The sequence below is a fragment of the Pangasianodon hypophthalmus genome, chromosome 11 (assembly GCF_027358585.1).
Source record: "Pangasianodon hypophthalmus isolate fPanHyp1 chromosome 11, fPanHyp1.pri, whole genome shotgun sequence".
NCBI classification, from domain to species: domain Eukaryota; kingdom Metazoa; phylum Chordata; class Actinopteri; order Siluriformes; family Pangasiidae; genus Pangasianodon; species Pangasianodon hypophthalmus.
In genome coordinates this window covers 26,380,629-26,392,697 of record NC_069720.1, presented here as the reverse complement: position 1 = coordinate 26,392,697, position 12,069 = coordinate 26,380,629, and the positions used below count along the sequence as shown (strand labels likewise).

Genomic DNA, 12,069 nt, shown 5'->3' with positions numbered 1-12,069 from the left:
GAAGCAGAAACTTCCCCTAGTGTCACATCTCTGTGGCATGTCATGGTACAGGCTGAGCATTCAGGCCATCAATTGGCATCTATCAAAACCCATGGGCCAGCCTCTATTTAGACAAGAGAGACCTGCATGTCTTTCCTCCATGGCAGATGAACAGTACATCTGAGGAACAAATGGCAACTGTCCAGTTTAAGTAGTATCACGGTGAAATAAAGGCTCGATCCATAGAGCTGTGGTGTGTTGAGATGGCAGCCAAATACATCTTTATGATGGATACTTGCTGCTGTCTAGCAGTACCTGGAAAAAAAAGTTAGTGTTTTGTGAATCAGGCAATGCACTGGATCCAGCAGCTTCAACATAAAAGTCCATACAAGACACATGTACTATGGGCTCATGTATTCAGGACTTTCCTGGATGGCTGGGTTGCAGTCCTTAGTTGGAAATTCGTACTGAAAGACTAAACCCACATCCATAGGTGACCTGGCTGGGGTGCCAAATCTCTCCCTCCATTTGGGACAGCAGAAGGAGGAAGATGCCAGGGTGTTCTTACCACCAGTGAAGGTTGAGAAAACCAAGATCTTGCAACAAGTAGGACTAGTATGCTAGTTGCTGAATTTTGTGAAGCATGGGAAAAATCAGCAGTAGTACAGGAAAAGCATATAGTACATGGTGAGGCCAGTCACACTAATAGATGATATTCTAGTGCATATTGTCTCCGTGGGCTGTCAGGATCTGCCACAGAGAACCATAATCAACAATTTGTTGACTTGGCATTGGCAAGTGTGCCATCCTCACCACATTATCTGAGTGAATCAACACATGACACTCTCTCTGAACCAATAAAAGGGACAGATGAACTACCCTCAATTCTGGCTGATTGATGTGTTGATCTGTTCTTAAACTAGGGGCCATATGATCCCTTTTTCCTTTGAGTCTCCAGCAATCTAGAGCCTGGGCTCCTCTTGCTAAAACAAGGACACATTTCTGTTTGAGATGTTTCAGATCCAGCCATAGGCTGATAACCCACTTCAGAAAAGCATGTAGCTCCAACAAGCCTAAATTACTGGGGACTTCGATGGGGAAAAATAACTTGGGGGCTTTAATGGGAGGAAAACACTGCGCAGGTCCACTGATGTGAACCAGTCCTTTGGTTGCATGGCTTGAATTACATTTGATATCCTTTGCATACAAAAAGGGAGGATCTTTAAGAACCAGTTTAACCCTCTCTTTCCAATCTAGAATTGAATGAAAAATGCCATCTTTCTGAACAAGAAATTACTTTAAGAGAGAATGAACTTCTTAGGTCAGAGCAATAACTTTGTATTTTTTTTGCAGTCTGATATTGACAAGGGCAATAAGTGCTGAAGCTTGTATCAATGTGTCTTTGTCATCAGGACCCACTGTTCTGATGTACTCATTGCCCAGTGGGGGTTCTCTGGGTGACTCTTTAGTGGTGGACTGGTGCTTTTAGGGCCCATCCCACATGATGGGCAGGAGGTGCTCAGACTCCTCCTAGGGGACTCCTCCTAATGGCATGACTTTCCCTGCCTGCAAGGAAGGTGGTGCAGTCTGTTTGGCCATGGTGGTTTCGTAATTCTGAAACCTGCACTCTCCTGTCTTGGGCTTCTTTGGCAGCAGGCCCAGGGCAGATTACACAGGGTTGATTTGCCCACATCCAACAGAGCAGATTGTGCTGACCACATCTGACATCATGCACAAACCCAGTTCACCCCACATCCTGGCCCGGCAAGGTGTCAGTCAGTTCCTTTAATATCTGTAGATTGCAGTGATGCTCCAATGCTAGCAGTAAGATGGCTAACATTTTTGCCGGTGTGTGCCACACAAAATGTACTAGATATTGTCATCAGTGCATTCGCTTTCAGCATGTTGACAGTGAACATCTGGATCTATTGTGTAGTGAGATCACCAGCAATGTTTTACAGGCATCAGTGGCAGGGATGTGGCCCAGTCCAACCTGCTTGTGATCCATCATATTAGCTAGAACAGGGGTGTCCAAAATCTGGCCCCTGGGCCAAATGCGTTCCAGTTTTTTGGAAAAATGTCATATCACAAATCTATAAATAAATAAATTTTCATTTTTCTGTATCTATTGTAGTCTTTTTTCTTGTTTTCATTTAAGAATAAAATGGCATAGAGTGACCAGTCCTCAGGTATTTTGATATAGTTAAATCTGTCCCCCTTTTAAAAAGGTTTTGGACACTCCTGAGCTGCAACATTACACCATGGAGTTCCAGCACATGTGAGCTGTCCATCCAAATTTTTCAAGGCTCTCAATAAAATGCTTGCACTTTGGCACAGTAAATTGTGCCATGACTGGTGTTGTGAAAAAGAGCACATTTGGTGCTGTGGGTTGCTTATCGCAATCCAACCCTACTTGGGTCACTGCCATTTTAATTGTGGTTGCCAAAGCTGGTTTAGTGTAGAGTCAGCATTGTCTGCGAGCTAACGGGTATCAGCACAGACTCATTTTTAGATTATGTACGGAATTGAACATGGAAGTTCACTATCAGCTTGGAAGAATCTCCCAGACATGGTTAAAGACATGGCATCCTCACGGTCCTCTGGGGAAAAACAAGAGATATCACTGTGATATAATGAGGGCTTTGTTGACGGACATGAACAACATGTGTACAAGAGGAGAAGAAGAAAGGGAAAGATGTCTGTATGACAATGGTATTGCAAATAATGCTTCACTGATCATTTTGTGACTTTGTTGGAAGGTATCCAGGTGATTAAGAGAGGAGCTTTGGTGTGTTATTTGTACGTATACTCTATTTAGTGTGGTAGTTTGTAGTTTGGGATGTAACCTCCTGTTTTCATTTCATTTTGCAGAATTTTTTTTTTGTTTATGTATGTTTCATATGTTAAAATAAATTTTAGTATTGTTCTACTTTTAGTAAAATAAACAAAAACCTCATTCTAAATTCTTTTGAGGATTAGCAATATTAGTGTTACATTCATCTTTAACAGAAGCAAACTCATATTAATGAGTTACTCAGATTAATATAGCATTTGCTCTCTACACATTTATTCAGCTTATTCAGATTTATTCTTCAATAGCTAAATCTGCTTGCCATGTTCAGTTTGCCTCACAAAAGGCCAAAGCAGGTGTTCAGTGCCTACAGAGTGCTGTGTTTGAATTAAAAATATTTTTTGATAAGCCTCTTTAAGAAAATCCTATTATAGTTTTACCTAAATGGAGAATATGTTGCATTTTGCATATTCCCTCAATAAAAGAATTTAACAAAGTAATTAATGGGGACAACATATGGACAATCAATATGCAGCAATGCTAAAATTTAAAATGGGCACGTGTTATTAAAACTAATTGTCATAACTACCTATACTGAGCCGGATATTAATTTTGATACTTTATTGATAAAATACCCTTAAATTTCTTTTATGAGTGAGCAAAGAGGAAATTAATTGTAATTATTAAACTAAGACCCAGTTATTAAATAACCTGAGATAGTTTTATTTTTATAGCTGAACCAAAATGAGTTCTAATTTATAATTTATAAATCTGCTACCTTGTTAGCTGCTAGCAGAATAAAGTACAAAAGTTCTGTCATGTACAGATGAACAGAGCTAATCAAATGTTATAGTTTGGAAGTAATAACAAGTTTTATAGTGTTTATAGTTTATGGTTTATAGTTTTCTTCCTTCGTTTTGTAAAAGGAAACACATTCTGGGTACATTGTCCCTCCGAAGTAAGCAGCAATTTTTCCAGCTTTTCTGCTGGTCAGGTCCCAAGCGCCGGACACACGTCATAAAGATAAACGTGTTTATAACACACAGAGCTTCCAGCCTTCAAATCTGTCTCTTGTTCATCCAGCCATCTGTGTGTGGTGTGTGTGACCGACACTATGAAATGAGTGTGCTTACAGGAACCAGTGGGAAAGTATTCAGTGGGAAACAAGAGTTAGCAAAGAATGGAGGTTAAAACAGTGTGTGTGTGTGTGTGTGTGTGTGTGTGTGTGTGTGTGTGTGTGTGTGGTAATTTAGTAAGCTGGAAGAGAAAAAATCCTCAAAATGTAGCCAAAAGTAGGAAGTCCAACCTAATAACATTAATAGGAATTAAGCCATTAAGATTCTATTAAGAAGTATTTATTATACATTATTCAATTCACCCCCCCCCCCCCCCCCCCCCAAAAAAAAAAAAAAGATGTTCATTTAATCTTTCTTCAACTCAGCAAAATTTTGTTTAATTTCGTAATCTTTTTATTAGAAACATTAGTTTTCCGGCACAAAATGAAATGTTCCAGAAAAATGTTTGTATGTCAGTAAAGAAAGCAGCAGATTCCATAAGAGACACTTTTCAGATAAAAACATAATGAAGGCTGCTGGGTTTCGCTGCAGAAATAAGAAGCGAGTCGACAGTCAAAGTCTCCAGAAGAACTGTGGCTGCTTCTGCAAGATGCTCAGTAACACTTCCAGCTCATTTCCTTATAAAACTGCACACACTGCACCTGAGAATACAGATTTTTTTTTTTTTAAGTGAAGGATCGTCACACCAAATATTGACTTTGTTTCATTTATTACTGTTTACTGCTCTTTATAGTATTTTTTTTAATGTAGAAACATTTAATTTCATTATTTTTGAAGACATATTTGCTCTAGAGCATTTCTTTCCATGTGCCTAAGACTTTTGCACACTACTGTGTGTTAGTATGTAGCAATGCTAATGGCATAATTGATTTCTCAGTTGTAATGTGTTTCTGTTTGTTATAAAAACAGGTTAATCAGCTAATCTCAGGTCCAGGTGGTGTGTGTGTGTGTGTGTGTATGTGTGTGTTTGACTTTTGACTGGACTGCAACATCACTGTTCTCTTCTGATCTCCTAATACAGCTTTATCTCCCAGTGTGGGTGTGTGTGCGTGCGTGTGTGTGTGGGTGGGTGTGTTTTAATGCATTTTTTGATGTCTTGAGGAATTGTGTCTGACGTTTAACCCCCGTTCTTTCACTTCACTAACAAATATAATAAGATCAACCACAAAGAGCGTCGCTGCACATGTGTGAGTTTTAATGTAGACACTTCTTTGGTCGCACCAGGATCCTTGTGCCGGAGGGGGCAGGTTCCACCGCTGAGCTCGAGTGAAAAGGACTAAATCAGTCAGAACCTGTTAGGAGTGTGTGTGTGTGTGACTGATGCACCCTTCAACCCCAGTGGAACACAATATAATGATCCACATCCGGGTTTAGGCATTATGTCTTCCTACCCACCCACCCACACACACACACACACACACACACACACTGGTTTGGTAAATTCACTAAGTAACCACACTTCCTCTCTACTGATAAGAGTATGTGAACCAAACAGACTGATGCTTTATTGCTAGAAGGTTATGTTTATTGTCATCCTTGCCTTGTTAATATTAGGCTACAGAATGGTTGTTCATTAACTAGTTTTTCATGTTGATGATCTCTGAAAAATCTATCACCTTTCAAGTTTTTAAAATGTTATCGCTGTGCTCATGTCTAAGTACGGTCTGCTGATTTGTTATCAGCTTGTGTCGTGGTTCTGATTTACTTGTGAAATGATGCAGATGGATTGCACGCTACTACTGCTGTGTACAGTCCTAATCTCTTCTTCATCATTGTTTCAATGTTTGCATCTACGTAACGCTTGTATGTGGTACTCTCACGATGAACTTGGATAGATAGATAGATAGATAGATAGATAGATAGATAGATAGATTCTTTATTAATTTAGGGATCTAAATCTCATTCTCATGATGTAATTTAAGTTGTGGTCTTTATACAGCACACACACTTATACTAAATATATTCAAGATGCCTTTTGCGCACACACACACGCACACACACACGCACACACACACGCACACACACACACCAAGCCAGTGAAAAGGCAGCGTCTCCCCGCTGTTATGCTAATACGTGCAAACGCTTCAGTGAGAATCAGATATGAATTAAATGAGGCCTTGGGCCTTTTTAAAGAGAGTGGAGTGTGAGATTAAGGCCCCATGTGTGTATGTGTGTGTGTGTGTGTGTGTGTGTGTGTGTGTGTGTGTGTGTTATATTAATCCAATGACATGCAAACTGACACAAGTAGCCACGCTCACTTACAATCCGATTACACACCCAGAAGCATGTCAATAGTTAGAAAAAAAAACATATTCACAAGTCTACTATTTGCATATTTAGAATTTAATCATAGTTTTTTAAAGCACTGACTGATGCGTGAAACCTGCTGTTGCAGTTAACTTCTACCTGCTGCATTCCGCTCAGGTGGGATGTGTCTCGTCAGTAAGAGTAGTGCAGTTCTGTCAGCTGTCACGTACAGACAAACAATTCAGAGAAATAAAAACTAATCTAAACACACAATCAAGTGCTAGAGTTTTGAAATAGTGGTGGAAAGAGTACAAAACACACTGACTTGAGTAAAAGCACTGCTACTTTCACTCAAATAAAAGAAAATTTACTTTTTAATTTAAAATTTAATTTACTTTTAAAATAAAAAAAGCAGTAATCAAGAAAATCTATCTTGTAAAGATGCCCCTTACACCTTATTCTGAGCATCACCTGTAGGATGTAGCAGCACTGAAATATATTTAACCCAACAGGTAATCATTACTGAATATTCAAAGTGATATCTTAAATTTAAAACTGAGATTTCATACTGTAAAATATCTGGCTAGCTAGTCTAGCGCACTCAGCTAGCTCTCAGCCAGCTAATGGCTTAGCTGTACAGGTTTCCGCAGATCAGATGTTGAGCTGTGAAATGCCGATATCTCCAAAGGGTTTCAGATCTCATGATTTGCAGATTAATATCACATTGCTGATAATTGCATCTCTCAAAACAGCTTGGCCAGCCATTTTGAAAAGGAAGTTGTGCAATACATACCTTCTGGGTATGTTGTGTTACTGAGGTTATGATGTGATGTGTCTCATGTAAAGCACCTATTGCTCTTTACTTGACCTGATAAATTAATACAGAGAATCACACCTTAGGATGGCTGAGGGGATTCAGACATGGGGAGTTGGATGAGGCGAAGTCAAATGGCACATTAAACACATTATTAAACACATTATTAGGACAATGAATGCCTCAGTAAAATGCCTAAATTAATATCTTTATGTTGTATTCCTTGTGTGAAGGGAACAAGAGCATTTTAAATTATTTCCATCAAGGAAACCTTGAACACAACTTCATTTTTTTGTGTGTGATTATTTTTAATCCTACTGTTTGATATATTCTAATTTATATAGTATGTTATTTTTTTTAAACATATTCTAATGTATATGTTAAAGATAGATTAGATTTATGAATGGGTAATTTGTACAATGTAATATTTATTAAGGTCTGTTAAGGTCTGTCCGTTACCGTTAATTCATTCCTGTGTGTCAGTGTGTGTTAGACTGCACTCAGATATGCAATACATTCAAAAGATCTGCCTGAAGAGACAGAAATGCATTTAGAATAAAATATTAAATGCGTATTTGGAGGATTAGGACTGCACCTGTTATGCGCGCTGCCAAATTTTCCTTTAATAGCCTTGATGCTTAACTTTTCAATGTTTTTTTTTTTTCTTTTTTATTCTTTGAAACTCTTTTCTTTCTGACACACATTCGCAGTGGTGTGGGTCAGTGAGAGAAAAAAAACACACTCCCTAATCCCTGCAGTGAGGAATATCAGAGAACAGGTGCAGTGAGACAACACACACTCGACGCTTTGTGCGAAGAGAAGAAAGCCCAAGCGATGTTAAACGCCGAGTTAATATGGATTTAATGCCTGTCAGGGCGCTTCGGTGTGTGAGCAGTGCTCCAAATCCTCTCCGGGTGTTCACCGGGGTACTTTCAGGCCACACGAAAAGCCTAAATATAATTATGGTTATGCAATATATTTAATATACATAAATATATTTAATATACTTATATATTTGAAATTACAGTTGTATTAGGGTATGCTTAATATAGAATGATATGGATGTGAGTGAGAAAAGAAGAAAAATTAACATTTCTATAGATATAGAACTCTTTTCTTAGTGTGTGGTGGTGTGTGTGGAGAACAATATTCCACTAAATGTAGTCTTAAGCTTGCTTCTTTAGATTTGCACTGGAGCGTCCAGGCAGATCTAAATCATCACACACACCTAAAAACACATTTATTTTGTAATTTATTTATTTCCTATTTTGGTTATTATTGTGACACCATATATAAATTAACAAATTTCAGAAAATAGCAGAAAAATCTTTATTCTTTTATGTTCATCTTTATCATTTATACAAACCAAACCTTGGGTCACGTCTTCAGCCTGAGTCTGATGCGTCTGTGTAGAAACACCAAATGTGCTGAGGTGTGCTGAGCTATAAGAGCTTAACAGTAAATGACTTTGTTAATGGTGGGTTATGATTTCCACCACTGTAACAAAACTTAAAAAGAGAAAATAAATCACAGACCCCTGGCTATGCTTCATGGACCCCTGGGGGTCTCATGTTTTTAGAACCGCTCTTTATGCCATGCTGAAACACAGACTATCAGCTTTAATTGCATATATTTACTACATTAGCCTCACATTAATTTCAGAATCAAAGAACAAATACTTTTGTTCATAATTTTACTAGTCTCCAAAACTGACACTGTATCTTACACACATCCCAGCACTTCAACTATAACACACACTAACACACTTGCTTTATTTCAGTAAAGGCATGAGGCTATAATTATTTACCGAACAGTAGTGTAGCTGTGTTCAGCCACTGCTTTAGTGAATTCACACGTTTTAACCTTGTGTGTTTAAGTTCAATGTTAATATCAGGGCAAATTGTTTTAGGTTTAAAGCGCTTCATATGAGTTTAAAGTCTCACAGATCATGTGCACTTTGATTCTGAATAAAGGCCATGGTCAGAGTGGGACAGCTTGCACTGCGGTTTATTCTCTAACACAGCAGCTGAGGGTGACACTTCACGCTCCAACAGGATGAGACACACACACACACACACACACACACACAATCACTTCTGCTCCCTATGTTGCTGAAATGAATAAAGACTTTTTTTCATATCTAACACATCTGTTATAAAGCGATTCAGTTACAGATCCATTTAGGAGCTTAAAGCCGTAACAGAGTGCGGATCGGATTTGAGCAAATGGAAGCATAAGTGATTTTTAAATGGGGATTTAATCTGTCTTTTATTCTGGGAGAGGGAAAAAAACAGATGAGTTATAGAGAAATAAACAGGCTTAAATGGTTTATAGTTATAAATAATCTCTGTATTAAAATGAAAATATATATATCTAAAAAAAACTGTATAAGCTAAAATACATATTTAAAAACTGTTGAATTGAATATAAATGTACTTTATACGGTATATTACATATCTATTATAAGATCTATATTATATACATTAATGTAAAATATTCACCTAGATTTATTGCTATATTGAAATCTTTTGAGAAAATAATGCACTCTATTTTATTCTGTAAATGGTGTATAATTATAAATCACAGCTGCAACCAATATTATGAATCATTATTTATGAATACGAATAAATGCACATAAGAGTAAATAAAATCTAATCATGGAGTTACAGGTGAATTTGAGCAGTTTGAAATTAATCTGCAATCACAAATTTAAAGATTCACAAATTTTGATTGTTAAATGGGCTCATTAATGAAAGGCTCATTGTTGTTGTTGTTGTGCACTATAGGTTTCTCTGCTTCCACTACACAGCCATAATAAACAGCAGTGTAACAAAAAAAAGACTAGAAGTGGATCAGATTGTGGAGTTTTGTTGTGCACTACTGAAGCTGAATAAATGAAATTGTATTGAAGCTTTAAGAAATTAAAATGTTTTCTGTGACAAAATCAGAGATTAAAAGAAACAGTGGTAAAGGGACTTGCATTAAAAATCCAAGCGCAAAACTGGAGTTTTGTGTGAAGCACTAATTCATTACTGCAACACAGCAGCAAAAAAGCAGTGAGTGAAAGATGTTAAGCTGTGCACAACTTTTTTCAGTGAGGATCACATTAAAGAGCTTTTCTAAATGCTCTATATAAGCACAAACATCGTAAAGAAATCAGGTAGACTTGATGGATTTTAGAAAGAAAAAAAAGTACATAAATCTCCTTACAAAAATGCCCAGTGAGTGCTTTTAACTTTGGTAGTGTTCAGTTGTTCCACTCTGTGCTCAGATTGGATTATGCCTCAACTGAAAGTTGTTTTGGATAAAACGTTTTGATAATTGAATCAGTGTAAATGTTACAAGGTTTTTACAATTGCTAAGAAGCATTTTCAGTTTTTTCTTTCTGAAACACTTCATGCAGTTAGCACAACACACACCCCAAACCATGAACAGTTTTTTTTCCTTGATTGATTACAGCAGACATTCAGTGAACACAATTTCCAAAATTCTTTCATTCACTTCTCGCTCAGAGTCAGTCTTTAGTTTTAACTGTGTATTTCTGTAGCTCAAACTGCTCATGTTTGCTTACAGTGTTACAAACATGGTTACACTTAACTCTTAAACCTAGCATGAAAATGAGCAAATATTATATTTGCTCATTTTATGAGCAAATATAAAATTTGCTCATAAAAGCAAATTATTGACACAACAATCATAGCACAAAAAAAAAGATAATTGAGACACACTGCTGATTGAATATAATAAACAATACAGGCATGTTACTGCAACACAGGGTTTTCCTTCACACAAACAAAGCTGAAGATATTACAAAATGCAGTTACAAAATGTATTTGGGTTAATTAATTTGCAATTTTTTAAAATACATTTCATTCATTCATTTATTCGTTAATGCATTGCCTACAGCATTTAATTAGCATGGGATTAGATGGGATTAAAAACACATAGAGGATACAGATGAACACTACTGACATGAATTGTCAGTTCAACACTGTGTTCAGTTATTTTCATTAAACACTGTACATGTGAAGTGATGTTAACTGAGCAGTGTTAAATGACTGGAAGAGAGTGTTAGTGTAATCTCAATACTACAGGTGCTAACTGTATGTGGAGAGTGAAGGAATCAGGTTTTTGGTGCTTGGAGTCATTTGGAGTGTTTGAAGCACTTTAGATGTTAAAGTACCACTGAGTTAAATTAAAGATTAACGTGAGCATAAACTTCTGCTACAAAATTTAATCTCTGATGTAAAGAGAGTGTAAAATTAATGTGTCTAATCCAGTCATAAATCTGTTCTCTGGTGCGTGTGTGTGTGTGTGTGTGTGTGTCCCCTTCGTGTGAAAGCGGCTCAATTGGAGCTCTTCATTCACTTCATCCCCTTTTATTCTCTTTATGTGAGCTCCTTTTGTTGCCTGTGTCACTCCCTGAAGCCTCTCAGTGCGTATAAAAGGGACACAGCCGAGTCTAGCCGGACTCAGTGCACACACTGATTAGGGCATCCAGGAGGACTGTCTCTCTCTCTCTCTCCCTCTCTCTCTCTCTGTCTGTCTCTGTCTCTGTCACGCATCCTGTCCTGTGCTGTGTAATTTCCATCATGATGACGATGATGCCCGGTCTCGTGGCCATGTACCCGGGCTTGCTGCATCCCGCGGCCGCGTTTCATTCCCCCACGCCGCCCGCTCTCCACGCGCACTCCGCGCTCCGGGCGCGCTCCGGCTTCCTGGTGGAGGATCTGCTGCGCATCAGCTCTTCTTCTTCTTCCACTCTTTCCTCCACCATCACTCCATCCGAGACTCCAGTGGCTGGATTTCCTTCTCCGAAAACTCCGAGCAAAGACCAGACACACCTCAAATTTGGTGTTAATGCCATCCTGGCACACACACCCAAAAAGCGTAAGTTCTATCTATCTATCTATCTATCTATCTATCTATCTGCTAAGGTATTTATTTATTTATTATCTGAACCTGCTTGTTTGTTTGTTTGTTTGTTTATTCTGAACCTGCAAACTTGTGATATTCACACTGGGTCTCAGGATAAATTTCTGTTTTAATTTTGCTCTATTACAAACTTTCCGAGCATTTATTTATAACATACTACTTTTTGATCATGTCCTGATTTCACTTACTGCTGTTGCAATTTAGATTTTTTAAAAAGGTAAATAGAA

The 12,069-nt window shown here is 37.8% G+C and overlaps 1 protein-coding gene across 4 annotated transcripts in view; it reads left to right on the top strand.

Moving 5' to 3' along the window:
• dbx1a (developing brain homeobox 1a) overlaps window positions 1-12,069 on the top strand; it is a 46,163-nt gene that overhangs the window by 30,110 nt on the left and 3,984 nt on the right. For 3 of the 4 annotated variants that reach the window (XM_026909999.3, XM_034308695.2, XM_026910000.3), the window contains exon 4: window positions 11,250-11,797. In XM_026909999.3, the coding sequence (XP_026765800.1) occupies window positions 11,500-11,797 (298 nt within the window). In that variant the 5' untranslated portion in view covers window positions 11,250-11,499. Of the gene's footprint in view, window positions 1-9,399; window positions 11,798-12,069 lie in introns of those variants that run through there. The other variant, XM_053238246.1, reaches the window with a different exon arrangement.